At 47.5% G+C, this 26994-nt stretch overlaps 1 protein-coding gene across 1 annotated transcript in view; it reads right to left on the bottom strand.

Moving 5' to 3' along the window:
* Positions 1 to 813: 813 nt before the first annotated feature.
* Positions 814 to 26994, bottom strand: part of LOC113406800 (gamma-sarcoglycan-like) — a 117663-nt gene continuing 91482 nt past the window's right edge. Inside the window, exon 6 of the mRNA XM_026653544.1 lies at positions 814 to 991. Coding sequence (XP_026509329.1) covers positions 814 to 991 — 178 coding nt within the window. The remainder of the gene's footprint in view (positions 992 to 26994) is intronic.

Below are 26994 nucleotides of genomic sequence, written 5' to 3'. Positions count from 1 at the left end.
AGGGAATCACACCTAGGTTTTCCCACCTCCCATGTGAGTGCCCCCACCAGTGGGCTACTGAGGGTACGTCTACACTTACTTCCTGGTTCGGCGGCAGGCAATCGATTTTCTGGGATCGATCCCGGAAGTGCTTGCCGTCGACGCCGGTACTCCAGCTCGGCAAGAGGAGTACGTGGCATCGACGGGGGAGCCTGCCTGCCACGTCTGGACCCGCGGTAAGTTCGGACTAAGGTACTTCGAATTCAGCTACGTTATTAACGTAGCTGAATTTGCGTACCTTAGTCCGAAGTGGGGGGTTAGTGTGGACCAGGCCTGAGTATAAAGGTGGACACCACCACCCCTTTAGTCTTTCACTAGAAAGGACTGACTTGTCTTAGGCACTTAATTCCTTTAAGATTTTTCTCCTAGAGTCTTTTCTTGCTTCCACTGAAATCAATGGCTAAAGTCAACTGACTTCAACGGGAGCCAGAGCTGGACATCTGTCCTCTTGCATTTCATTATGTATTAGGTTATCACTCTACCTCTCATATTCCAGAACTACAGAAACTGAATGGAACAAAGCAGAGCACTCACTTAAAATAAATAAATAAATAAATAAATAAATAAAATAATACTGTGCTAGGATAGAAGTGACTTCTTAGCATTTTTTAAACTCTTTCAACACCATCTAATTTTACATTATTATTTAATCCTTGCCCTGTAAACAAATGTATTATTATGGCATCATTATCTGGAACTATCAGCATATTTGCTAAAACCTGAACAATTATAATACAGTCACTTTAAAATGACTTAATGACATTGATGGCAATATCAAACAGCATCAATATAAACCACAATAATAAAAATATCATTTATCATACTCACCACTCCATCACTGCTATGCAATTTGATATCCATCTGAGAGAGAGCTTCAATATTGCCAGCTTGCGCTTTAATATTAATCCCTTTTGGTGCATCCATGCTCAAAGACCGAGTTGGTGATTCCAATCTGAAAGCAAGTAGAGGAAATCTGGCTGTAGCATATTCTTAAAAAGTTTCTTTATTTTATTAAAAAAACCACCTTTGAACTTATAAAACATTCTGAGATAGTGATGTGAGGAATTCTATAAAAGATGATAGGTTCCTATTTCTTTATGCAGACTTGAAACAGTGGGTAGTTGTTTCAAAACCAACAGAGTATCCTCTATGACAGTGCAGAAAGAACTCAAGATCATACTATATGGTGCTTTAGGCACAAACACTGCAATTTACATTTCTAAGGTGTAGTTTTCAGTGAGACCATAATTGTTCTGATACAAATATTCATATTTGAAAATGCATTTTTATAATCTTTATTTTTACTTGATATAAACCAAAACATTCTAAACACAGTTGGTGAAATCCTAACCCATTTAAGTTTTGCCATTGACTTAAATGGGGCCAGGATTTCAGGATTTCACTCAGTACATTTATATGCATGCTGTAAGTAGCCTAACATTTGAGAGCTACGACCACTAACCTTGTCTGGAAAATACTTGAAATTAATCTGCCGAAAATACTCAGAAATAGCTAAAAGTAATAAAGTTAAAGTCTAACATACACCGAACATATTATATAACAGGTTTCAGAGTAGCAGCAACAGTACCTTTGCAAACACAGTTGTGCCACAAGGTGGCAGAAAGGGACCATGTTAACTGAATGATTGCTTCCTTGTCTCAGCTACGTGGAATTAATGGGGTTCTGTTTGTAAAAGAGATCAGGATTTTTCCCACTTTTGGATATTTGGCATTATTTACAAAATTAAACAAGAAGATCAGAAACAATAATTAGGTTTGGTTTCAAGCAATGATTTCCATTTACTCATTAAAAATCCAAATCAAAACCCATTGCAATACGATATGTATGTATTTTGCTTCTTTCTGTGATTACCTAGTTAGAACCAGGTCATGTGAGAGCATCAGTACCTTTCAAGATCATACCCTAGTGCACTGTCTTTTACACCCTTGCATTATTAGCTAGTTCTGCTTGATGATAACAGACCCAATGTTAGGCCCTCAGCCGTAGTTACACTGGATTATACTGAACACAACTCTTCCTGCCTGTGTCCTTTAAAAAATAGTCTGTTTTAAAGAAAATGAATAATATAATGGCTCTGGTAGTTTCTTAACTAATTTATTCCCTTAGGGTTGTAAACAGGAAAAAGAACTGAAATCTTGTTCTTATTTGCACTGTACTTTTTTTTTTCCAAACAAATTATTTCAATAATAAAGGCCTCTCACCTTCCTGATGGGGAGCAAAGTGTCTCTCTTATAGTGGAGGGAATAAGGAAAGATCTCTTTTCCCTACCTGATAGGCTAGAGAGCCTGTGGGGGTGAAGGAAAGGAGAAGGGTTTCTCAGAATGACTGGGAGTTGACTTTTGTTGGAGATGAAACAGGCCCCCACTGGCCTTGGCAATTTGTTCAGTACCCTGCTGGATGAGTGGGGTGAACTGGCTGCCATCAACCTCCCCACAAAATCTCTGTATGACAGAACCTGATAGTCCATATCTACCTCCTGTGTAGCTTATATTAAAGACAGACACTATAAGGTAGAGGAAGTAGGTCAATCAGCAGTCATTACAACTGCATAGCATAGTGACTTTTTCCATTCTGTACACTCCCTGTGTAAACCTGTGGTCTGCAGCTTTAGAGGGAAGCTCTCTGCCACCAATTATAGGTGAGCCAGAGGAAGATACAGAATGAGACAGCCCTTATCTGCATGTTTATTACCCATCATCACAGTGTGAACACTTTGGTTATTTTATTTAAAATTAATTTCAGTTTTGGGTACAGGGGTAATGAAATGTTATTATAAGAACAAAGGAACATAAGAATGGCTATACTGGGCCAGATCAATAGTCCATCTAGCTCAGGATCCTGTCTTCTGACAATCACCAGGGCCAGACGCTTCAGAGGGAATAAACAGAACAGGGCAAATAACAAGTGATCCATCCTGTCGTCCAGTCCCAGCTGCTGACAGTCAGAGGTTTAGGGAGCATGGGGTTGCTTCCTGTGTGACACAAGGGCAACAGAACTGTATTTAATATGCCCTGAGTGAGTAGCCACCCTAACCAAAATCTCAGTCTTACAATGCTGGGTACTGGTGCTTAGAAAGAAAAGGGTAAGAAAGGTGTTGCATGCATATGTACACCCACACTACCTACCTCTACCACTATGATGTGCATCTCCACAATGCAGTGATAGAGATGAGTGAAACTGGTAAGGACTTGTCCAACCAGGCACCTTTAGAGCTGAAATGTCTATAGCTTGGTTAGGTGGTGGATTCTGAGGAACCAGACTTGGCATTGTGGTGAGAGATGGTGCCAGCAAGGTTCCCCCTATCTAGCCCTTCTAGAGTTGTATTAACTGTAGCTTGGTTAGATGGTGGAGCCTCAAAACTAGACCACACAAGTGTAGAGATGGCAGTGCACTGAGAGACAGACAGCAGCATAGCTAGAGACAGTGGTGAAATAAGAGGTGATAACACAGAGGTTGAGGCAAGGTGTCTCTTCACAGAAGCCAGACAGCAACCTCCTCCCACCTCCCCCAACAGTTTGGATATGGACTTAGGTGTACTCTCAGACTCCACTAACCACTGAAACCAAACTGAGAATGGAGGAAAAATGGTGGGTTGGTTCATTGGAAGTTCACATTGGCAGATGGAGAAACTGAAGTGGAGGACTACTGCCAAAGATAACACAGGGATGGGTGTTTTATACAGGGATGCTGCCCACTTCTTGTTTACAAAGTCACCTGAAAACGAGAACAGGCATTCACATGGCACTGTTGTAGCCGGCATCACAAGATATTTACGTGCCAGATGCGCTAAAGATTCATATGTCCCTTCATGCTTCAACCACCATTCCAGAGGACATGCGTCTATGCTCGTGATGGGTTCTGCTCGATAACGATCCAAAGCAGTGCAGACCAACGCATGTTCATTTTCATCATATGAGTCAGATGCCACCAGCAGAAGGTTGATTTTCTTTTTTGGTGGCTTGGGTTCTGTAGTTTCTGCATCAGACTATTGCTCTTTTAAGACTTCTGACAGCATGAGCCACACCTCATCCCTCTCAGATTTTGGAAGGCACTTCAGATTCTTAAACCTTGGATCGAGTGCTGTAGCTATCTTTAGAAATTTCACATTGGTACCTTCTTTACATTTTGTCAAATCTGCAGTGAAAGTGTTCTTAAAACGAACATGTACTGGGTCATCATCTGAGACTGCTATAACATGAAATATATGGCAGAATGTGGGTAAAACACAGAGCAGGAGACATACAATTCTCCCTAAAGGAGTTCAGTCACAAATTTAATTAATGCATTATTTTTTTAAAGAGCATCATCAGCATGGAAGCATACCTCTGGAATGGTGGCCGTAGCATGAAGGGGCATATGAATGTTTAGCATGTCTGGCATGTAAATACCTTGCAACGCCGGCTATAAAAGTGCCATACGAATGCCTGTTCTCACTTTCAGGTGACATTGTAAATAAGAAGTGGGCAGCATTATCTCCCATATATGTAAACGAACTCGTTTGTCTTAGCCATTGGCTGAACAAGAAGTAGGACTGAGTAGATTTGTAGGCTCTTAAGTTTTACATTGTTTTGTTTTTGAGTGCAGTTATGTAACAAAAATCTACATTTGTAAATTGCACTTTCACGATAAAGATATTGCACTACAGTACTTGTATGATATCGAGAGAGATTTGTTGAGACTGTGTCTGTGTGGTACGTAAAATGTTCAGAGTCAGCGCTGGTGGCAGTTCATATGTAATCTGGCATGTTTTACCAAGAATGTTGCCACTGCCATCTGACTGAGCAATTGTAAACACGTTCTGGCCAAGACCTGTGGACTGGTTTGTACAATGGTAATTAGACTGACTATCATGGCAAATCTGTGGGTTGGTAGGAAGGATTTGGCCTCTACTGCGTCGAGTTGAGCCCTAATAAATTCCAGTTGTTGTACTGGTGTCAATGTCAATTTTAGCATGTTTATTTCTAGGCCTAGTTTTGAGAAAAGGTCCATCATCCTTCATATGGCTGGGAGCGTGTCGGCTCAAGAAGGAGCTTTCATTAGACAATTGTCTAGCTATGGGAATAGTATAATTCCCTGTTTGTGGAGGTGCGCTGCCACCACTGCTATGACTTTGGAGAATACTCTGGGTGCTGTGGAAAGGCCAGAGTGGTAGCACCTTGTACTGACAATGTTCCGACCCTAGGACAAATCCGAGGAATCTCCTGTGAGAAGGGTGTATGATGATGTGGAAATATATAACTTGGAGGTCAAGGGCCAAGAACCAGTCCCGTTCCAGTGCTGGGATTATTGTCAATAACGTGACCATTTTGAACTAATGTATATTGACAAATTTGTTGAGGTTTCTCAATCTAAAATTGATCTCCATCTGCCATTTTTCTTTGGATTATGAAGTATTTGGAATCAAATCCTTTCCCTCTGTGTCAAAATGGGACTGGTTCTCTGGCACCCAATTGTAGGAGGTGATTTATTTCTTCTTGCAGAAGGTGCTCGTGAGAAGGGTGTCTGAAGAGGGATGGAGAAGGGGGATAGGTAGACAGGAGGGAGAGGAATGGGATCAAATTCTTGTTGCTGATGATCTCCAATACCCATTTCTTGGAGGCGATCTTCCGCCATGTTGGGTAGAATGGGGTCAAACAGTCACCAAACCGATGGAATATTTCCAACGGTTGCAGCACATGGTGCGGGGGAGAAGTCTCAGGGCCTCAACCAAATTTTAAAAACTATGGTTTTGAGGTAGATGGGTGAGGTGTAGACAACTGTGTTGAGGTCTCTCTATGGTTGGGAGGGGGCCTCTGATGCCTGTGTTGCAGGTCAAAGTGTCATTGCAGGAAGAAAGATGGGGTCGAGATCTCAGGGTAAGTTGGTATCTACCCTGTCTTCTCTTCACTGATGGTGTATAGATGCCCAGTGATCATAATGTCATTCTTGAATCCTTACGTGAATGGAGGAACTCATCAGTACACTCGGCGAAAAAATTTGAGCCTCCAAATGGGGATCTTCCATGTGGCTGGACTTCCTTTGGGAATCTTGAGAGATGTAGCCACGAAACCTGTCTCATGACCACTGATGTTGCTATGGCCTGGGCCACTGTGTCAGCACCATCTAAGGAGGCTTGCAGTGCTGTACGTGCCAGTAATTGTCCTTCAGTTACCAGTGCCTGGAACCAGGACCGGCTCCAGGTTTTTTGCCGCCCCAAGCGGCGGGAAAAAAAACAAAAACAAAAAAAACGCGATCGGCGGCAGCTCCACCACGCCGCTTTCTTCTTCGGTGGCACTTCGGCGGCAGGTCCTTCCCTCCGAGAGGGACCGAGGGACCCGCTGCCGAAGAGCCCGACGTGCCGCCCCTTCTCCTTGGCCGCCCCAAGCACCTGCTTGCTGAGCTGGTGCCTGGAGCTGGCCCTACCTGGAACTGATCTTTCTTGTCCTCTGGGATGTGTTGAAGAAATTCATTTAATTTGAAGTAGTTTACATGATTGTATGTTGACAGAGGCACCTTGTAGTTGGCAATTCTAAACTGAGCATAGCTGACGCGTATGCCTTATGTCTGAAGAGGTCTAGCCTCTTCCAGTCCTTATCAAAAGGGGTTGTCCTGGAGTGATGTTGTCTTCCCTTCTCATTTACCACATTCACCATGAGCAAATTCAGAGTAGGGTGTGAGAATAAGAAGTCTGCTTGCTTACACATAGGAAGTATTGATGCTGGAGTCTGCCAGATCACATTGGCTGCGCCCAATAAAGCCTCATTGACCAGAAGTGCGATTTCAGCTGATATGGAGGTCTGTTAATATGTCCAGCAGCTTATGTTGTAATTCTCGCACTTCCTCCAGTGGGATTTGAAGAGTGTCTGCTGTTCTATGAAACAGTTCTTGAAAATGTTCAAAATCATCAGCAGATGTTGGAGGTGATGGCATGATTGCTTCATCTGGTGAGGATGAGATGTTGGCAGGTGGTGTAACCTCTTTCTCCAGTTCTTAATTGTGGTCCTCTATAAAGTTTCTACCTCAGGTTTGAGAGGCCTGGATATTGATGAGGATGGAGAGTGCTGTGTTGGTCCCTTTGATTAATGGGTGGTTTAGCAAAGTGTTGCCTGTACACAACCCAAGGGTCCCAGTGTGGAGGGATAGGCATATGGCGTGGCTTCCACAGGTGCCTGTACCAAGATCCTGTGTCAGTTCTGGTCTCCTGATACCGAGGGCACGTGTAAGGTTCACATTGTACAGCCCCCCTGGTATGGGGGGGGGTACATGGTGCAATTGAGTAAACCTCTTCATCTTCCTCTTCCTCCTTGCTGGAAAAGGGGGGCTGGTTCTAGATGGTGATGGAAATCAGTGCCGCATCAGTTGCATCTCCAGGAGAGAGATATGTACCACTGGAAGCTCGGTGCGGAGGAGCAGTGAGTCTGGGATTTCAGAGATGGTCAGGTCTCTCAGGAACCTGAATTCTTTTAGTATTGGCATCAACATCATAAATACCATGGGTTGTGCTTGCATCAGTGCTGTGGAAGGTCTGGGCATCGGTGCAGACGTTGCTTGTGCCGGCAGTGACAAGCTCAGTCTGCATTCTCCCAATTAACCAGTAGGTGGCTCCGAAGGCTTCATTGGTGTTGAAGCACTTGATGCCATAGGTTTAGTTGGAGCAGCCGGTGCCAACTGTGCGGCTTTGGACCTCTCTTCGCTGGTATCATGTGACGGTACCATCTTGCATGGTCCTGTCCTCTTAGGGTCCTTGGACTTATCAGTAGTGCCGGTACTGGAGGTCTCTGGGTGGTCACTGGAGCTAAGTCTCTCTGTGGAAGATGTTGAGGCTACTGACCTTGTAGGGGACTCTTTTTTGTGATGGCTCCTTGATAGGTGAGCTCAGGGTTCATTTCTTGCCATCTTTGTGAGAGTCCGTGGCCTTTCTCTTTACAGCGCGCGGCAAGTGCGGGGCGGCAGTTGACGGTGCCGGTGGCGACTGTTGCACAGGACAGGTATTGGGGCCAGGGTCTGAGTCTGGCCACAATGCACTGTTCATCATTAAAATTTTTAGCTTCAGGTTATGGTTCTTTCAGGTCCATGCCTTTAAGTTGAGGCAATCCGTGTACTTCTGTGGTATTTGCCCCTCTCCTAAGCAACAAATGTGCCATGATTGCCTGTCGCTTACAGGGATGGTCTCATGGCAGGTGAGGCACCTATTAAACCCAGGGAATCTTGGCATAGCCCCATGTAAGGGGGAACTTCCCTGTAGGGAAGAACATAGAAAAAAATACTATTCTAACCTAAGGAGTAACAGGGAGGAAAGAATTTTTTTTCAGGAGGGAAAAACTAAGAAATGGAAATGAGTATCAAGTATAAACTTTTAACAGAAACACTAACACTACTAAAGGCAGTAAAGACTTTCCTATGAAGGGTTTTGCTAGAGATTCTGTCCCTTGCGAAGGGCGGTTGAGAAGGAACTGAGGGCGGTTGGACCAAACAGTGCTATATAGTTGCTGGTCACAGCGCGAGATGGGGAGGATTTTCCATCACTCCAACAGGCACTGCTATCGAAGATCTCTGATCCTACACTCAGGGACACAAGTGCACCTAAAGTAGAGCACCCATAAGGACACTGCTCAAAGAAAAATTAGTTTTCCCCATACTTGTTGAGGACTGGGGGTGGGGCACCTCAAGCTGGCAATGTTTTGTATATTTTAGGAGCAACACCTAAGTATTTGAACCCGGCCCTTTTTGCTGTCAACACCACCTTGTAGAAAGGGTACACCTGTGACAAACACACTTTTGAGACTGTTGCCTATCTTACAAGTAGTCTTGAACAGAATACAAATGACCACAGCAAAATCAATCAGTGGTCTATCTAATTCATTATTCTGTCTTTGACCCTGATAAATATCAGGTGCTTTAGTGGGAGGCATAAAATCCCCAGAATACACAGAATATATCATATGCAGGGAGTAAAATTTCTTTCTGTCTCCAGCTGGTGATCAACACGCTGAAGAACAAGCATTGATAGCTCTTATAATTGTCATCTTGAATAGTGTAATTGCAGAAGCTATTATTCATAACTATTTGCCTCAAGAATAGCTTATATACTATGCAAGTAATAAACAATGAACTTTTTATCTTTTTTGAGCTATTAGTAACTCATGGGAGCTCAATTATGTGCATTGGGTAACAAACTACACTAAGTACCCATTAAGATAGCAGCTTTTTGGATGCTTAGTTACTGTAGTTTGACTTTTTCTTGATTTCATCTAGAAGAGCTATATATAATCTTTCCTGATACCTTTTAAGAGGAACATGATGTGCATATTTGCTTCTGTTTGTTGAACCAGGGTCATTTTATATGAAAAGCAAATATTGTATTTGGAAATATTCCAGTTATGTTTGCAGTTACATATTCCAATAAAAATCAATTTATGTGAAAGAAGAAAATACACCGCTACCTCGATATAACGCCACCCGATATAACACGAATTCGGATATAACGCGGTAAAGCAGTGCTCCGGGGGGGGGGAGGAGGGGCGGGGCTGCGCACTCTGGTGAATCAAAGCAAGTTCAACACGGTTTCACCTATAACACGGTAAGATTTTTTGGCTCCAGAGGACAGCGTTATATCGAGGTAGAGGTGTAATACCATGGCCCTAGTTTTAAAAAGTTTATGCACCTGCAATTATAAGGTTCAAAGATACCTCAAATCCTAAAGGCTTTGTCAATATTTAAGTTGTATCATAACTATGAATCTCTCTCTATTCTGTGTTCATCAGCATAATATCGCAGCACCTTCAACTACCAAGAGGAAGAACATGTTGTTTGTGTGTTTGCTTATTGTAGGAAAGCTAGGTCTAAGAAGATTATTTTATATATTGAACCGAAGACAGTGTAATCTGTGGACATGTTAATATGCTCTGGGTATGAGTTCCACAGTCTCATTATTATTTTCATTTGCTGCAAAACTTTCACCAAATAATTTTGAATAACAAAAATTGTAAAAATCATATTCTGTGGCCATGGCTCCCCAACATGCCAGCCTCTTCAGGAGTCACCTTAAAGAAGAATTTCTGGACAAAAGCTCCATGAAACCAGTGATATAGCTGTGATACATCAATGACATTTTTATCCTTTGGACAAACAACCTAAACTTCCTCATAGATTTCCACCACAACTTCAACAACCAGCAACCATCCATCAAACTCTCTCTAGACCACTTGCATACCAGCATCAGCTTCCTGTATACCACAGTCAGCTTCAACAATGGAACCCTACAGACAACTATATACAAGAAACCCAGGTCACCACACCTACCTCCACAGTTTGAGTAACCACCCCAAACACACCAAGAAATCTGTTATCTACATCCAGGCCCTCAGATACCACAGAATATGCTCCAAGGAGAAAGTCCAGGAAACACACCTTCACACACTTAAAACCGCCTTCACCAAACAAGGATGCTCTAGCAGAGACGTAGATTGCATCATGGAATGGCCCACCCAAATACCCAGAGAGAACCTGCTTCAGGTTCCCTCCAACTAAACACCCATAGCTGTCACCTTCCACCCCACACTGGAACCCATATGGGGTATCATTAAACAATTACAACCCATATTCAATGGGGGAACCACATGCAGAAAGAAATATTTTCCAAACCCCCTCTTCTGACCTTCAAACAACCACCCAACTTAGCCAAACTCATTATCAGAAGCAAGCTTTCCACAGACCAGGACACACCAACTCAAAGTGTCACCAGACTCTGCCAGAACAACAGACATATCTCCACTGCTACAATGATAAAAAAAACCCACAACACATCTTTCAAGATCCATGAGTCCTATACATGCCTATCACACCATGTGGTATACCTCATCCAGTGCCCTAAATTCCCAAATAACAACTATGTGGGTGAAACCAGACAATCACTACACTCTCGGATGAACTCACACAGAAAAATGATAAAAGATAAAAACAATGTATCACCCATGGATGAACAATTTTCACAAAATGATAACTCTGAAACTCCATATCTGACATCTCAGTCTTTGTCCTCAAAGGAAATGTGGACAATGCCTTCAAAAGACAAGTCTGGGATCTTAAATGCATAACTTTTCTAGAAACTAAAAATCATGTTCTTAATAAAGACACTGGATTTATGGTTTACTACAACAATCTGTAATCCCCTAACCCTGCCCCCCTTCACCTTTTTGTACTATGACTGCAGGGGTGTTAATGGGTCACTTCACCTTGAATGGTCCCTTAGAATATGTGTTAACTACTACTGCTAAAAAATTTGTTCCGCCTTGTATTTAGTTCTAACACTCTGAGTACCTTTCCCAGACCTGAAGAAGAGCTCTGTGTAGCTTGAAAGCTTGTCTCTTTCATCAACAGAAGTTGCTCCCAATCCTTTAATCATTCTCTTGGTCCTTTTTATCAACATGATAACCCAACATGCAAAAAAGAAAAAGAAAATATGCTATATGAGACATAATTCATCGTTTTCTTTGGCTGCTTTAAAAGATTCAGAATCTCTCAACTTTCACTTAAAGTAACAATTCCTAATGAAATGAAAGATTCAAGCTAGTTTAACTTTAATCATTTCTGAGAATATCCCAGTTAGAATTCACTATTGTTGATTCTGTTCCAGCTTCTTGGGTCTTCAGGTTGTATTAAGATGTATTGTTTTCCTTTGTACATGATACATAGCTATAGACTATACCTCCATGGACTAATACACTTTTTACTACAAAAAATATTTTCTTAACCCAAAGCTAATCAGTAAGTGAGAGAAGGAGAGATCATGAGCACAACCTCATATTCAAAAGCAGACAGCTCTCTAATAGACATCACTAGCAACAGATGTTTCATTCATCTAGCAACAACGTAACCACCTTGATATTTATATAAAAATCAGGAGTTATTCAAGCTTGAAAAACGCTGCAGAATATTGCATGAATATTCAGCTCCAATTTCTGAAGATAATTCTTTTCTGTCATTCCTATTTATATGAGCTTTCCTTCACCATTTACACAATTTTTTTTTTACTGCCTGTATCGTCATGGAAATAAAGTTTCAAGGTTGTATATTATTATTGATTATTATTTTGAGTCACCAAAAAGCAAACCTGCTAATTACATCCCAAACAAAGACATGGCCTCTTGCCCTGAAGAGCTAACAAAGTACATGTGAATGACATAAGAGGGAGGTTGATGAACACAAAGAGGACAATGATTCCATGATCTGTTTTGTTTTCCTCTCTGCACTTTGTGTATTAGCAGCAGAAATGCGTGTGCACTCATCCAATCAGAACAGTGACACCATATGACTTCTAGCTAATCACAAGTAGACACCACTGTTCTAATAGTGGACATTTGAAGACTGCAGGGTTGCTTGATCAATCCATTGTTTAAAAATATCAAGTAATGTCTATTATTTAAAGTAATGTGAGGAGATCAATCTGCTTGTGATGTCCTTTAACAGAAAGAGGCTAAAGTCATGGATAAACTACTTGTTGACATTTCCCAACTCTACAAATTAGTATTGGAAAGTCCTATCCAATCAAGTCCCCCTCCTTTAAAAAGATTTTAAAATGCTACTGTACATTTAGACCGTTTCTACGCTACACAGTTTTGTTGGCAAAAGGCAGATTTGTCAACAAAACAGTGGAAGTGTACACACTACAGTGCTCCTCCCGCCGACAAAATTCTCCTGCTTTGCCAACAAAATAAAACCACCTCGATGACAGGCGTAGAGATTTTTGTGGCAAAGTTAGATCAACAAAGCATCAGTGTAGACACTGCATTCGTTACGTCATCATAACTGGCCTCCAGGAGGTATCCCACAATGCCCTCCGTGACCGCTGTGCTCGCTGTTTTGATCCACTGCCAGAGGCGTAGCGAGCGCCCTCCGTACCCTCCGACCGGAGGGGGCCCCGCAAGGAAGGGGGCCCCTAAAAGTGGCAAAATAAATACCGCATTCCAGTTTCTGCATTGTAAGGGGCCCCGCGCAAGGAAGGGGGCCCCTAAAAGTGGCAAAATAAATACCCATTCCAGTTTCTGCATTGTAAGGGGCCCCGCCCGGACATATGTTCGGAGGGGGCCACCGTTCAGAGGGGGCCACGTTCTTTGTTGCTACGGCCCTGTCCACTGCCCTGCATCTCACTACACAGGCAGGGCCAAATTTCCAATTAGGCACAGTAGGCATGTGTCTAGGGGTGCTTACGTTCTAGGGGTGCCTTATCTCTCTAAAACTGTGTGCAACACAATGGTCAGCTGTAAGCGGGGACGGGCTGGGACCAGTGATGAGCTGCCAGAGTGTTAACAACTGGTTCCCTACCGGGTCTTCAGCGGCACTTTGGCAGCGGGTCCTCACTCACTCCGGGTTTCGGCGGAACTTTGGCGGCGGGTCCTTCAGTGCCGCCGAAGACCCGGAGCGAGTGAACGACCCGCCGCCGAAGTGCCACCGCCGACCCGGTAGGGAACTGGTTATTAAGCGCCGCCCGGGGAGTATAGGCCTGAGACCCCCCCACCCTAACTGCCCCCCAGGGCCCACCCCCTACCCAACTTGCCCCGCTCCCTGTCCCCTGACTGCCCCGACCCCAGTAGTGAAAGTAGAAATATGGGGTATGGGGCTGGGTTGGGGCCAGCTCTGGCCCCCGGAAGGGGCGGGGCCTCGGGCGGAAGGGGCAGGGATTGGGGGGGTCAGAGCCAGCCCCGGCCCGCCCTGTACCGGTAAGTGCCCTCCCTCTCCCCTGCTGGGGTAGCAGCGGCAGCCGGGGGCTCCGGCAGCAGCTTAAAGGGCCCAGGGCTCGGTCGCTGCTACCGCCCCGGGCCCTTTAAACTGCTGCCAGAGCCCCCAGCTGCTGCTGCTACCCCAGGGCTCCGGAAGCGGGGCTCCGGCGGCTATTTAAAGGGCCGGGGCCATAGAGGCAGCGGGAGCCCCGGCCCTTTAAATAGCCCCCGGAGTCCCGCAGCCGCTGCTGGGAGCCCCAGGCCCTTTAAATTGCCACCTGGGGAAGGTGGGCTACCCCAGTACGGCGCACCGGCTGGTGCCAGTACGCCGTACCAGGGTGTACCGGCTTACTTTCACCTCTGCCTGACCCCATCCACCACCATCCCGACAGACCCCCGGAACTCCTATGCCTACCAACCCCCCCCCCCTTCCGCGTCCCGACTGCCCCCCCCAGAACCTCCGCCCCCTCCAACCGCTCCTTGCCCCTTATCCAACCCCTCCTCTCAGCCCCGGCCCGGCCCCCTTACCATGCTGCTCAGGGCAGCGTGTATGGATGCCACGTGGCCCGCTGCAGCTCGCAGCCCCAACCCCTTACCATGTATCAGAGGGGTAGCCGTGTTAGTCTGAATCTGTAAAAAGCAACAGAGGGTCCTGTGGCACCTTTAAGACTAACAGAAGTATTGGGAGCATAAGCTTTCGTGGGTAAGAACCTCACTTCTTCAGATGGCAGGAGCTGCAGAGCTGCCCAGGAACAGTCCAGAGTGCTGGCGCTGGGCTCTGCGAGGGGGGGAAGGCAGGGGAGGGACCGGGGGAGCCTCCCCAGCTGTGAGCTCAGGCGGGCCGGACAGGATGGTCCCGTGGGCTGGATGTGGCCCACAGCCCGGAGTTTGCCCAGCCCTTTAACAACCGGTTCTAAACTGGCTTCTAAATTTAACAACTGGTTCGCGTGAACCAGTGTGAACTGGCTCCAGCTCACCACTGGATGGGATGCTGAAGATGCTGTGACTAGGGGCGGGTAAGGTATAAATCCAGCCCTGTACAGAGGCATGCACCCCTCCCCATTCAAAGTCCCAGGAAGCACTGAAACTGCTCAGCGTGGAGAGCTCACATAGCTACTGCCCAGATGAGCATGCCTGCTCCCAGCAGCAAACGCACTCCTGCCTGAACTACAGGGGAGGGGAGGATCTCCTTGGTCTGTGGGGAGGGGAGCAGGGGTGAAAGTAGAAATAGGGACTTACTGGTACAGGGCTGGGTTGGGGCCGGCTCTGGCCCCCGGAAGGGGCGAGGTCTCGGGTGAAAGGGGCGGGGATGGAGGGTCAAAGCCAGCCCCGGCCCGCCCTGTACTGGTAAGTGCCCTCCCACTCCCCCGCTGGGGTAGCAGCGGCAGCCAGGGGCACCGGCAGCAGTTTAAAGGGCCCAGGGCTCAGCCCCCGCTACTGCCCCGGGCCCTTTAAACCGCTGCCAGAACCCCCGGCTGCCGCTGCTACCCCAGAGCTCTGACAGCAGGGCTCTGGGGGCTATTTAAAGGGCCCTGGGCTCCCTTGCCTCTACGGCCCCAGGCCCTTTAAATAGCCGCCGGAGCCTGCCGGAGCGGTGATGGGGCTCCGGTGGCTATTTAAAGGGCTGGGGCCATAGAGGCAGCGGGAGCCCCGGGCCCTTTAAATAGCCCCCGGAGCCCCACCATTACTCCAGGGCTCCAGGGGCTCTTTAAAATGCCCAGGACTCCCCTGCTTCTACCACCCCGGCCCTTTAAATAACCCCCGGAGCCCCGTTGCCACTATCCCAGGGCTCCAGCAGAGGGGCTCTGTCGGCAATTTATAGGGCCTGGGGCTCCAGCAGCTGCTGGGAGCCCCAGGCCCTTTAAATTGCCACCTGGGGAAGCCGGGCCGCCCCGGTACGGCGCACCAGCTCTTGCCGGTACGCCATACCGGAGTGTACCGGCTTACTTTTACCTCTGGAGAGGGGGCTATGGGAGAACTCGGAGGGAATCATGGATGATTATCAAAACATAATGCAGAATCCTGCTCTCCCTGGCACTAGAACCACAGCGGTAGGCAGGCAGGCAGGGTGGGCCGCTGTTGAGGCGGTGAAAAGAGACTTGTGCTGTGCTGTGCAGAGCGAGGAAGGGAGGTGGAGGCTGATGTCATGGTTTCCCCCTCCCCTTGCCAGTGTACCTATCTCCGCTGAGCTGGGGCGGGGAACAGGGGAACACTAGCTATCTGTGCACCAACTTCTTCCTCAGGATTGTTTGCTTCCCTCTGCTGTCTGAACTTAAAGAGACAGCGTGCCGACACACTCTCCCCCAACACACACTCTGTCCCTCTCTCACACACAAACACACTCCCTGTCACACACTGTCCCTCTCTCTCCCCCCTCCCACTTCTGTGAACTTCTCATGTTAGTGTTCAGCAATATCAGTTTGCCCAGCAAGTCCTAGTCTCACCCCTCCAGACTTCCACTCCCAGGTCTCCCCTCCAACGCCTCCGGCTCCTTATATCCAGTCTCTTTGCTGACCAGTCCCAGCCTCCCTTCCAAGGCTCTTTGTTCAAACTCAGTGTCCCCATGTGGCTCCTTGTGTTAATCTCTTTGTCCAGCCAGTCCTAGTCTCTCTATCCAGCTCCTCATCCGATCCCAGTCACTAACTCCCAGTCCTCCCAGCTCATCTTCTTGCCCAGAGAATTCCGGTCCTCCCGCCATCTCCCATTCCCAAGCTCCCCATCAGCTCCCAGTTTCGGCTCAGGCAGTCTGTCTCCCACCCCAGCTCCCAGTCCCTGTCTCATCCCTGTTTCTAGTCCCACTCTCAGTTTCCCTCCCACCTCTGCCAGCCTCCAGATGCAGTTTCTCACCCTAAGCAAGGCTCCTTGTCCAAATCTACTCCTTCCTCACCCATCCCAAGGTCCATCTTTTATATCCATTGCATTGTAACCAGGCAGCTTCCTCCTTGATGCTGCCTAGGCTCAGTGTGGGAAGTGAGTATTGAGAGCACAGGACATTCAGACGCCCTGTTCTCAGTTCTGGAGTCTGGACCCAGCATGGCCCACACAGCAGCTCAGAATTCTAACTGTAGAGAAAGTCCTGTTCAACTCTGGGCTGGACCATGATCCGTGTGGATGGAATCTTTGGGGAGTTTTGCTGCAACGCTCTAGCAAGTGTGTACTGAGCATGTGCAAACTTTAATTTCTCAAAGGGTTTTAACTTAGCCAAATTTATCAAACATTCATGGGGATGACAAAAGGCATCCCTTACATAAAGGCCACCTTCCTGTCAGATTTCAAATCCCTTCTCCAGTGGAAGCATTACAGCTTCTTAAATAAAAGGTTTCCAGAATTTTTTAACATGAGCAAAACATATTTTCCCTTAGCCTTGTTTTCAGAAATGGATCAACCATTCTGGCTGAAATTTTCTAAAATAATTCAGCCTAAGGCATAGAAAATTTCAGCAAAGTTAAAAGCAACTGAAAATAGGGTCTTATAATGAGAAGTGTTGGGTAACCTTCAAAATAGCACTGCTACCAGCTCCCACCTAAAATTCATAGGGTACCCATAATCAGAATAGGTAGGTAGTAGCTGATATATAGTAGGGTATATTTAAGCTCAGGGCTTTCCCAGTGCACCAGGGCCAGCACAGTCAACAGGCCCCCATTTTAATGTAGAACTAGGTGAGGCACAGCATTTTAGCTTTGAGATGAATTCCCACAATGCATTTTTCCTTCTGGCAGCCCATTTGAAGAAGACTCTCAGATATTACTATTATTGGTGCAAGGTGGATAGGTAGATTAGGAAGAAGCTCATTGTGCATGACTGGATCCCTTGAAAAGCACTCAATACAAAGGGCTAGGCAAAATCCCAATTTTTGCTTGGGCAGGTAGAAAAACAAACTTATTTTGATCAAAAACTTTACATGGTCAGCCTATACATCAAAAGAAGGAAATCTGCCAAACTATCAGTGGAGCCCCCGGACAATCAAGGTGCTAAAGGAGCACTCAAGGGGGAGAAGGTGGTTGTGGTGAGGTGACATGAATTCTTTACATTGGTCTTCACTGCAGAAGATGTGAGAAAGATTCGCACACCTGAGCCATTCTTTTTAGGTGACTGTAGCAGGGTGGACACCTGCTCCTGCCTGGATGGGCCTGAGATAGCCCAGAGAGCAGGCAGCGTGAAGGCTGAGCTGATAGGGGGAAGTGGCTGCAGCTGGGGCCACGCCCCAAACGGACACTGGAAAGCCCCAGGCTGCGGCCTAGTATTAGGCCAAGGGATACTGGGGATTGCAGAGGGCAGCCCAGGGCTAGGCCAAGGCAGCAGGTCCAACCCCCCCTTGCCAGTGATGAGTGGCCTATACTGCAGTCTGCCCCAGGGAGCGGGGGCTAGTTGGTGACTGGCAGTGGCCTAGTGCTGAGGCTGCCCTCAGCCTCAGCACTAGGTGGGGATAGTGGTGAGGGATAGTGGGTGGGGGTTCCCCAGGGAGGGGAGACCCAGATCTGTGGGGTACTGCCAGGGGCAGCATCCCAGTAACAGGGGCACTGGGTCCTGGGAGGGACACGGGCGCCAGCAGAGGACAAGGCGGATCACCGTCCTGCTGAGGGCACTCCAGAGGCTGGTGAGCTAATTCCCTGGACGACCAGTAGGAGGCGCCGCAGGGGTGAGTCCGCTCCTCTTACAGTGACAAATGTGAGAAACTGTCCCAGACTGAGGTGTCAGTCACAGAGGTTTTGGAACAAACTGATAAACTAAACAGTAATAAGTCACCAGGACCAGATGGTTATCTTGATCACCTTGCTCAATTGGTCCTTCAGCCCTCATATAGATTGCACTGATCACAACATGTCTTCCATTCTTCTCTTATCCTGGCCTTCCTTTTCCATGTGCAGCCATGCCTTTTCACAACAAAATCTTCCCATCTCTTAGGAGGTTGGCCGAGTGGTTGTTTCAGTTCCCGTGGGTATCACTCGGCAACAACTGCAGTCCATTATGTCAGTGAGCCTAGCTATATGCCCAGGACATCACATTTTACTGTATCTGCTTCCAACAATGACATCCTGCACTCCACTCTGCTGTCTGATCACTTCATTGGGAACTCGGTCATGGATTGAAATTCCCCAAATTTTTCCATTGCCCTCACCATGACAGACAGTTGTTGCTCCTCTATCTTCGTCAGGACCCATGTTTTGCTGCTGTACAACATTGTTAATTTCTTGGCCCAAATAAACGTATTGCTCAACTTCTTCTATTTGTTCTCCCTTGACTATTATTTGGGCCTTTGGGAAGGCATCAGGCCACATAAATTTCATTTTAGAGTGGTTCATTTTCAGTCTAACTTGGCTGCCTTTTGTGTTGAGTTCTCACAGCATTTTCTGTAGTTGACAGTGTTTTCAGCAATCAACACGATATTGTCCGTGAATCTGACAATATTGGTGGTTTAACTGCTCTCCGTTGATTCTAATTCCACCCTTCCAGTTCATCCGCCTCATTACCATTTTGAGGCAGACTGAAGAGTTTCAGTGAAACCGTGTCTCCTTGCTTCACACCTCTTTTGACTGAGATGTGAAGAGGAGTGTCGAACAGAGTTATATCCATAGTGCAGTCAGAGTTTGCTTCCTTTAGTAGTTTGATGTAGTTTGTGTCAATGCCCTGCTCTGCAAGAGCTTTCAGCACTGTATTGATCTTTACGCTGTTGAATGCTTTTTCATAGTCAATGAAGGCAATGAATAAAGGGAATTTATATTCCCTTGAGCACTCCAATAACTGGTTTATAGTGAAGATATGGTCCATTGTGCTGAAATTCCTTTAAAAACCTGCCTGTTCTCTTGGCTGCTGCTCGTCCAGACTCTGTTATTATTTTGGTGAACAGCTTGTAGACATGTGAGAGGCATACTGGATGACAGTTCTTTAGATCTTTGCGATCGCCCTTCTTGTATAGCAAAATGGTGTTGGCCTCCTTCCAGCTAGATGGTATCTTCTGCATTTCCAAGTAACAGCTAAACCTTTGAGCAAGGGTTTCCCAGAGGTCTCGGTGTCCAGCTCTTATCATTTCAGTTGTCAGTCCATCTTTTCCTGGAGCTTTTCCTTCCTTCATTTGATAAACTGCATGTCGAACTTCACTGCTGAGGACCAAGAGTACGCGCTCGTTGGTCTGTTGAAGAGATAGTAGTGGGACATTTATCTGAGATATGAACAGTTGGGTGTAGAAATCTTTGCAGAGCGCTTCCATCCTTTTCCGTCAATTACTGCTTTTCCATCCTTGTTTTTCAGCATTGTTATTGTCGACTTGTACAGCATCAATTCCCATTTGCATTTTTGAGACTTCTGCAATCTTCAGCCATCTTTCAGAGCCTTTCATTTCCGTAGTTCTTGAAGTCCTCCTTTAATCTTCTTATCAGCTTGCAGAGGAGGGAGTACTCAAGTTTGTCACCATCATTTTGCTTCATATTCCTTCACTTCTCTAGCAAGTTCCTCATTTCCTCTGAGATTCGTCCCTTCGCTCTTTTCGGTCTTACTTTCTTGGCTAATTTTACACATTGCTTCAGCTTATCAGCAAAGTTTTTATAGTCCTTGTCACAGTTATCTATGAGACTCCAGTCTTCCTTGGAAATGTTTGCTTTCAGGATTGCCTCGTCGAATATTTTTGGCTGCTGTCTCTGATTTGACAGCTGTAGTTCTGTCTTCTCCACCTTTTTTCGTTGAAGTTGAGCCTTGCTCTGAGCAAGTGATGGTCACTACCGGTGTTGAATTATGGCACTACTGAGATGTCTTGCATAGGCACCGACTTCTTCTGTGCTGGTGGGTGCTCAACCCCCCCTCTGCCCCCAGCCCCACCCCGACTCCACCCCTTCCCCGCCTCTCCCGCCCCATTCCAACCCCTTCCCCAAAGTCCCCGCCCCAACTCCGCCCCCTCCCTGCCCCTATTCGACTCCTTCCCCCAAATCCCAGCCCCGGCCCCGCCTCTTCTCCGCCTCCTCCCCTGAGCACCACGTTCCAGCTCCCCCACTCTCCCTCCCAGAGCTTGCTACGGCTGTTTGGTGGTGGTGAGTGCTGGGAGGGAGGAAAGAGTGGAGACGCAGCGCACTGGGAGGAGGCGGAGGCGAAGGAGGAGGTGAGGCGGGGAGCTTGGCTGCTGGTGGGGTGTGCACCCACTAATTTTTCCCCGTGGGTGCTCCAGCCCCAGAGCACCCATGGAGTTGGCACCTCTGATGTCTTGTACAATGCATCACTTATCAATCAGCATATAGTCAATCTTGTTCTTTGCATTGGGTGCGATCCATGTCCACCTTCTCTTGGCCTTCTTCTTAAACCAGGTGTTACCAATGAACATTCTTTTGTCTTCGCCAGAGTTGCCAGTCACTCTCCTCACGGATTCCATTTGCCGATGCCATACCTTCCAATGAACTTTTCGCCTTCTTTCCCTCTTCTGACCTTAGCGTTGAAGTCTCCCATCTCAATCATATATATGAATTTTTGAGCGAGGGTTTCCTTGAGCTCCTGATAGAATTCTTTCTCATCATCATCTTCACTTGTGCTTGTGGGAGCATATATCTAGATAATCTTGAGGGTACTGTTCTTGTTCAGTTGGAAGTATAGCACTCTGATGCATGATGACTTGAACTTGCAGGAGATTATTTTTGAAGACCATTCCTCGTTGACGATAAAACTGATTCCTCCATCAGTTCTCACACCTTTCCCAAAATGATGGTGCTTCCATCTCTCCACTTCACTTCCATCTCCTTTCTTCATTGTGTTTTGCAGAGACCAAGGATGTCACTGGCTGTCCGTGCCTTCTCCTCCATTAGGTGGTTGATCGAGTCGTCCCTTGTCAATGTCCTGCAGTTGTAGGTACACACTGAGAGGGCAATTCTTTTTCTGGCCCCTGAGATTCTTAGCAGCGTCTCATCAATTGAACTCTGCATCACCACCATAGAACGGATCGAGGAACGTGCAAGGAACTGGGGCCCATTTATTTCTGTTTTAGCCATTTCTATGCTGTCAGGGGCACGTTTGCCTCCTCAACTTAGCTAGCACCCAACCTCAAGAAGGACAACTGTCCCCTCCCTGGGTTGGAAGTCTGACACCTTAATAGCATGGTAGGACCTACTGTAGAATACACTCCGCTACCATCGCTGTCAAACAAGCCAGGGTCACTGCTGCCCTGCTTTGAGGCATGATTTTGCAGCGGTGAATGGTATTCACCCAAAAGTTCTCAAGGAACTCAGATATGAAACTGTAGAACTACTAACTGTGGTATGTAACCACATTCTCTGTACCAGATGATTGGAGGATTGCCAATTTTTAAAAAAAGGATCCAGAGGCAATTCTGGCAATTAAAGGCTGCTAAACCTAACTTCATTGCCAGCCAGCTTGGTTGAAACTATAGTAAAAAACAGAATTATCAGACAAATAGATCAACACAATATGTTTGGGAAGAGTCAACATGGCTTTTGTAAAGGGAAATCTTGCCTTGCCAATTTTGCAGAATTCTTTGAGGGGGTCAACAAACATGTGGACAAGGGTGATCCAGTGGATACAGTGTACTTGGACTTTCAGAAAGCCTTGACAAGGTCGATCACCAAAGGCTGTTAAGCAAAGTAGGCAGTCATGGGACAAGAGTGAAGTTCTCTCGTGGATCAGTAACTGGTTAAAAGATCGGAAACAAAGGGTAAGAACAAATGGTTAATTTTCAAAATGGAAAGTGGTAAATAGTGGGTCCCCCAAGGATCTGTACTGGGACTTGTGCTGTGCGACATATTCACAAATGATTTGAAAAAAAGGGGTTAAAAACAGTGAGGTGACAAAATTTGCAGATGATACTGAAATTACTCAAGATAGTTAAGTCCAAAGCAGACTGTGAAGAGTTACAAAGGGATCTCACAGAACTGGGTGACTGGGCAAGAAAACAGCAGATTAAATTTAGTGTTGATAAGGTCAAAGCATCGCCCATTGGAAAATATAATCCCAACTATACATACGAAATGATGGGTCTAAATTAGCTGTTACCACACAAGAAAGAGATCTTGGAGTCATCGTGGATAGTTCTTTGAAAACAGATTAAAAAGATAGTGCCTAAAATTCTTTTAGCTTTTTAGACTATTAAGAATGAGATAGATAGTAAGACAGAAAATATCATAATGCCAGTATATAAATCCATGATACACCCACGCCTTCAATACTGCATGCAGATGAGATTGCCCAAACTAAAAAAAAAAAAAAAAATTAGAATTGGAAAAAGTACAGAGAAGGGCAGCAAAAATGATTAGGGGTATGGAACAGCTTCCATACGAAGAGAAATTAAAAGACTGGCACTGTTCATCTTAGAAAAGAAATGACTATGGGGGGGATATGACAGAAGTCTATAAAATCATGAATGGTGTGAAGAAGAATACACAACCCAGGGGTCTCCCAATGAAATTAATAGGCAGCAGATTTAAAATTAAAATAAGGAAGTACTTCTTTACACAATGCATAGTCAACCTGTAGAAAAGACGGTTACTCACCGTTGTAACTGTTGTTCTTCGAGATGTGTTGCTCATATCCATTCCAATTAGGTGTGTGCGCGCGCCGCGTGCACGATCGTCGGAGAATTTTCTACCCTAGCAACACCCGGTGGGTCGGCTGTGGAGCCCCCTGGAGTGGCGCCTTCATGGCGCTGGATATATACCCAAGCCGACCCAGCGCCCCCTCAGTTCCTTCTTGCCGGCTACTCCGACAGTGGGGAAGGGGGGCGGGTTTGGAATGGATATGAGCAACACATCTCGAAGAACAACAGTTACAACGGTGAGTAACTGTCTTTTCTTCTTCGAGTGCTTGCTCATATCGATTCCAATTAGGTGACTCCCAAGCCCTACCTAGGTGGCGGGGTCGGAGTGAGATATTGCTGTGTGCAGAACCGCTGACCCGAATGCAGCATCGTCTCTGGATTGTTGCACCAGTGCATAGTGAGCAGCGAATGTGTGGACCGATGACCAAACTGCAGCTCTACAAATGTCCTGGATCGGGACTTGAGCCAGGAAGGCAGTCGAGGAGGCCTGGGCCCTCGTGGAGTGAGCGGTGAGGCGTGGCGTCGGGACACCGGCCAGGTCGTAGCAAGCACGAATGCAGGACGTGATCCAAGAGGAGAGGCACTGTGAGGAGATCGGTGAGCCTCTCATCCGGTCGGCCACCGCAACGAAGAGTTGTGTCGTCTTCCTAAATGGCTTTGTACGGTCAATATAGAAAGCCAGGGCCCTGCGTACGTCCAAAGAATGCAAATGCTGGTCTTGACGAGTAGCGTGTGGCTTTGGATGGAAGACTGGAAGAAAGATATCCTGGTTCACGTGGAAAGGTGAGACCACCTTGGGAAGAAAGGCAGGGTGGGGGCGAAGCTGCACCTTGTCCTTATGGAACACCGTGTATGGGGGCTCGGACGTAAGCGCTCTGAGTTCAGAAACGCGCCGTGCTGAGGTGATGGCTACAAGGAAGGCTGTCTTCCAGGATAAGTACAGGAGTGAACAGGTAGCCAATGGTTCAAACGGAGGCCCTGTGAGCTTGGAAAGAACCAGGTTGAGGTCCTACGTCGGAACGGGCTGGCGTTGCTGCGGGTACAGCCGGTCTAAACCCTTGAGGAATCTAACGACCATCGGGTTAGAGAAGACCGAGGAAGCGAGCTCTCCTGGGTGGAACACTGAAATAGCGGCGAGGTGAACCCTGATTGAAGATATCGCCAAGCCTTGCTGTTTTAGGGATAGGAGATATTCAAGTATGAGAGGAATAGGCGCCTGCAAGGGGGACGTAGCTCGTTGCTCACACCAACAGGAGAAACGTTTCCACTTTGCTAAGTAAGTGGTCCGTGTAGAGGGCTTTCTACTTCCCAGCAGAATCTGCTGGACAGGCTGCGAGCATTGCCGCTCTGTCCGATTCAGCCATGGAGCATCCACGCTGTGAGGTGGAGCGATTGCAGGTCGGGGTGACACAGTCGGCCGTGGTCCTGAGAGATGAGATCGGGACATAAGGGAAGCGTGATCGGTGTTTGAACCGACAGCTCCAACAGTGTGGTGTACCAGTGCTGCCTTGGCCAAGCTGGAGCGACTAGAATTACCCGTGCCTGGTCTCTGCAGAGCTTGAGCAGTACCCTGTGGACTAGTGGAAATGGAGGGAAAGCGTAGAACAGGTGGTCTTTCCAGGTTAGGAGGAACGCGTCCGACAGAGAGCCCAGAGCTCGCCCTTGTAGGGAGCAGAATGCGTGGCACTTCCTGTTGGGTCGAGACGCAAACAGGTCGACCTGGGGAAATCCCCACCTCTGGAAGACGGAATAGATGATGTCCGGGCGAATTGACCACTCGTGTGTCTGGAAGGACCTGCTGAGACGGTCCGCCAGCGTATTCTGGACTCCAGGAAGGAACGATGCCATGAGATGTATCGAGTGGGCGATGCAGAAGTCCCACAGGCGAATGGCCTCTTGGCATAGGAGCGATGAGTGGGCTCCGCCTTGCTTGTTGATGTAAAACATGGCCGTGATGTTGTCGGTGAGAACCAACACGCAACGGCCCTGTAGGAGATTGAGGAATGCCCGGCAGGCTAGGCTCACCGCCATCAGCTCTCGGACGTTGATGTGCAGGGCTAGTTGGGACGCGGTCCACAGGCCCTGGGTATGGTGCTCCCCGAGGTGAGCGCCCCACCCTAGAGATGAAGCGTCCGTGACCAGGTGGAGGGAGGGTTGTGGGGCGTGAAACGGCACTCCTGCACAGACCGCCGTGCGATCCAACCACCAGGTGAGGGAGGTCAAGACCGAGCACGGAACCGTGACCACCATGTTCAGGTTGTCCCGGTGAGGACAGTACACCGATGATACCCAAGCCTGTAGTGGGCGAAGCCGTAGTCTGGCATGCCTGGTTACGTAAGTGCACGAGGCCATGTAACCCAACAGGGCGAGGCATGTCTTTATTGTGGTAATCGGAAATGCCCTGAGAACTTGAATGACGCTTGTGATGGTATGAAAGCGGTTGTCTGGTAGAATGGCTCGGGCACATCTGGAGTCTAGGATTGCTCCAATAAATTCTATCCTCTGGGTTGGCACTAGAGTGGACTTCTCTCTGTTGAGTAGAATGCCCAGCTCGTGGAAAGTTTGTGTCACTATATGAACATGATCTTGAACTTGGTCTCTGGTGCGGCCGCGTACCAGCCAGTCGTCTAAATACGGGAACACCTGTATCCCTTGTCGACGAAGGTATGCCGCGACGACCGCCACACACTTTGTGAACACCCTGGGAGCCGAGGACAAGCCGAAGGGAAGGACTGCAAATTGGTAGTGCACCTTGTTTACTACAAATCGCAGGAAGCGCCTGTGAGGCGGATTGATCGCTATGTGGAAATATGCGTCCTTCATGTCGAGGCCGGCGAACCAGTCTCCAGGATCCAGGGAAGGGATAATGGTCCCCAATGATACCATGCGGAACTTCAACTTTACTATGAATTTGTTGAGTCCGCATAAGTCTAAGATGGGTCGCAGACCCCCTTTTGACTTGGGGATCAGGAAGTAGCGGGAATAAAACCCCCTGCCCCTTAACTCTGGCGGAACCTCCTCTATGGCCCCCATAGAGAGGAGCCCAAAAACCTCCTGTGTAAGGAGTTGCTCGTGAGAAGGGTCCCTGAAGGGGGACGGGGAGGGGGAGTGGGAGGGGGGGGAAACGAAGAAAATTGGAGAGCGTATCCCCTCTCCACCGTGCGAAGGACCCAACGGTCCGAGGTTATAAGGGACCAAGCACGGTGGAAATGGGAGAGGCGATCCCAAAAGGAGGGAGTTGGATACTGGATATTGGTTGAGGTGCCGTCCTCGACCGCACCTTCAAAAGTTCTGCCTAGGGCCTGAAGGTGGCCTAAGCGGCCTCTGGTTTTGAGCCGGTTGAGGGCCGGTCGACCTTCGCCTGCCACCTCGGCCCCGCCTTCTGGCAAAGTCCTGTCTCGGACGAGGCGGGGGAGGGTAGAACCTTTGAGGCTGGGGCCTAAAGGGTCTGCGCTGAGGCCCTGGGACATGCATCCCCAGGGAGCGCATGATTGTTCTCGAGTACTTAAGGCTCTGCAGCCGAGAGTCCGTCTTCTCGGAGAACAGGCTCTGGCCCTCAAAGGGTAAATCCTGTAAAGTCTGCTGAAGTTCAGGCGGCAAGCCTGAGACCTGGAGCCAGGAGATTCGCCGCATGGCTATACCTGAGGCCAGTGTTCTAGCGGCTGAGTCTGCAATGTCTAAGGAGGCCTGTAAGGAGGTACATGCCACCTT

This window comes from Terrapene carolina, unplaced genomic scaffold, assembly GCF_002925995.2.
Source record: "Terrapene carolina triunguis isolate 2854851 unplaced genomic scaffold, T_m_triunguis-2.0 Scaffold141, whole genome shotgun sequence".
NCBI lineage: Eukaryota > Metazoa > Chordata > Testudines > Emydidae > Terrapene > Terrapene triunguis.
Note: the sequence above shows the minus strand (reverse complement) of the source record. Positions and strands in the feature narration are given on the sequence as shown.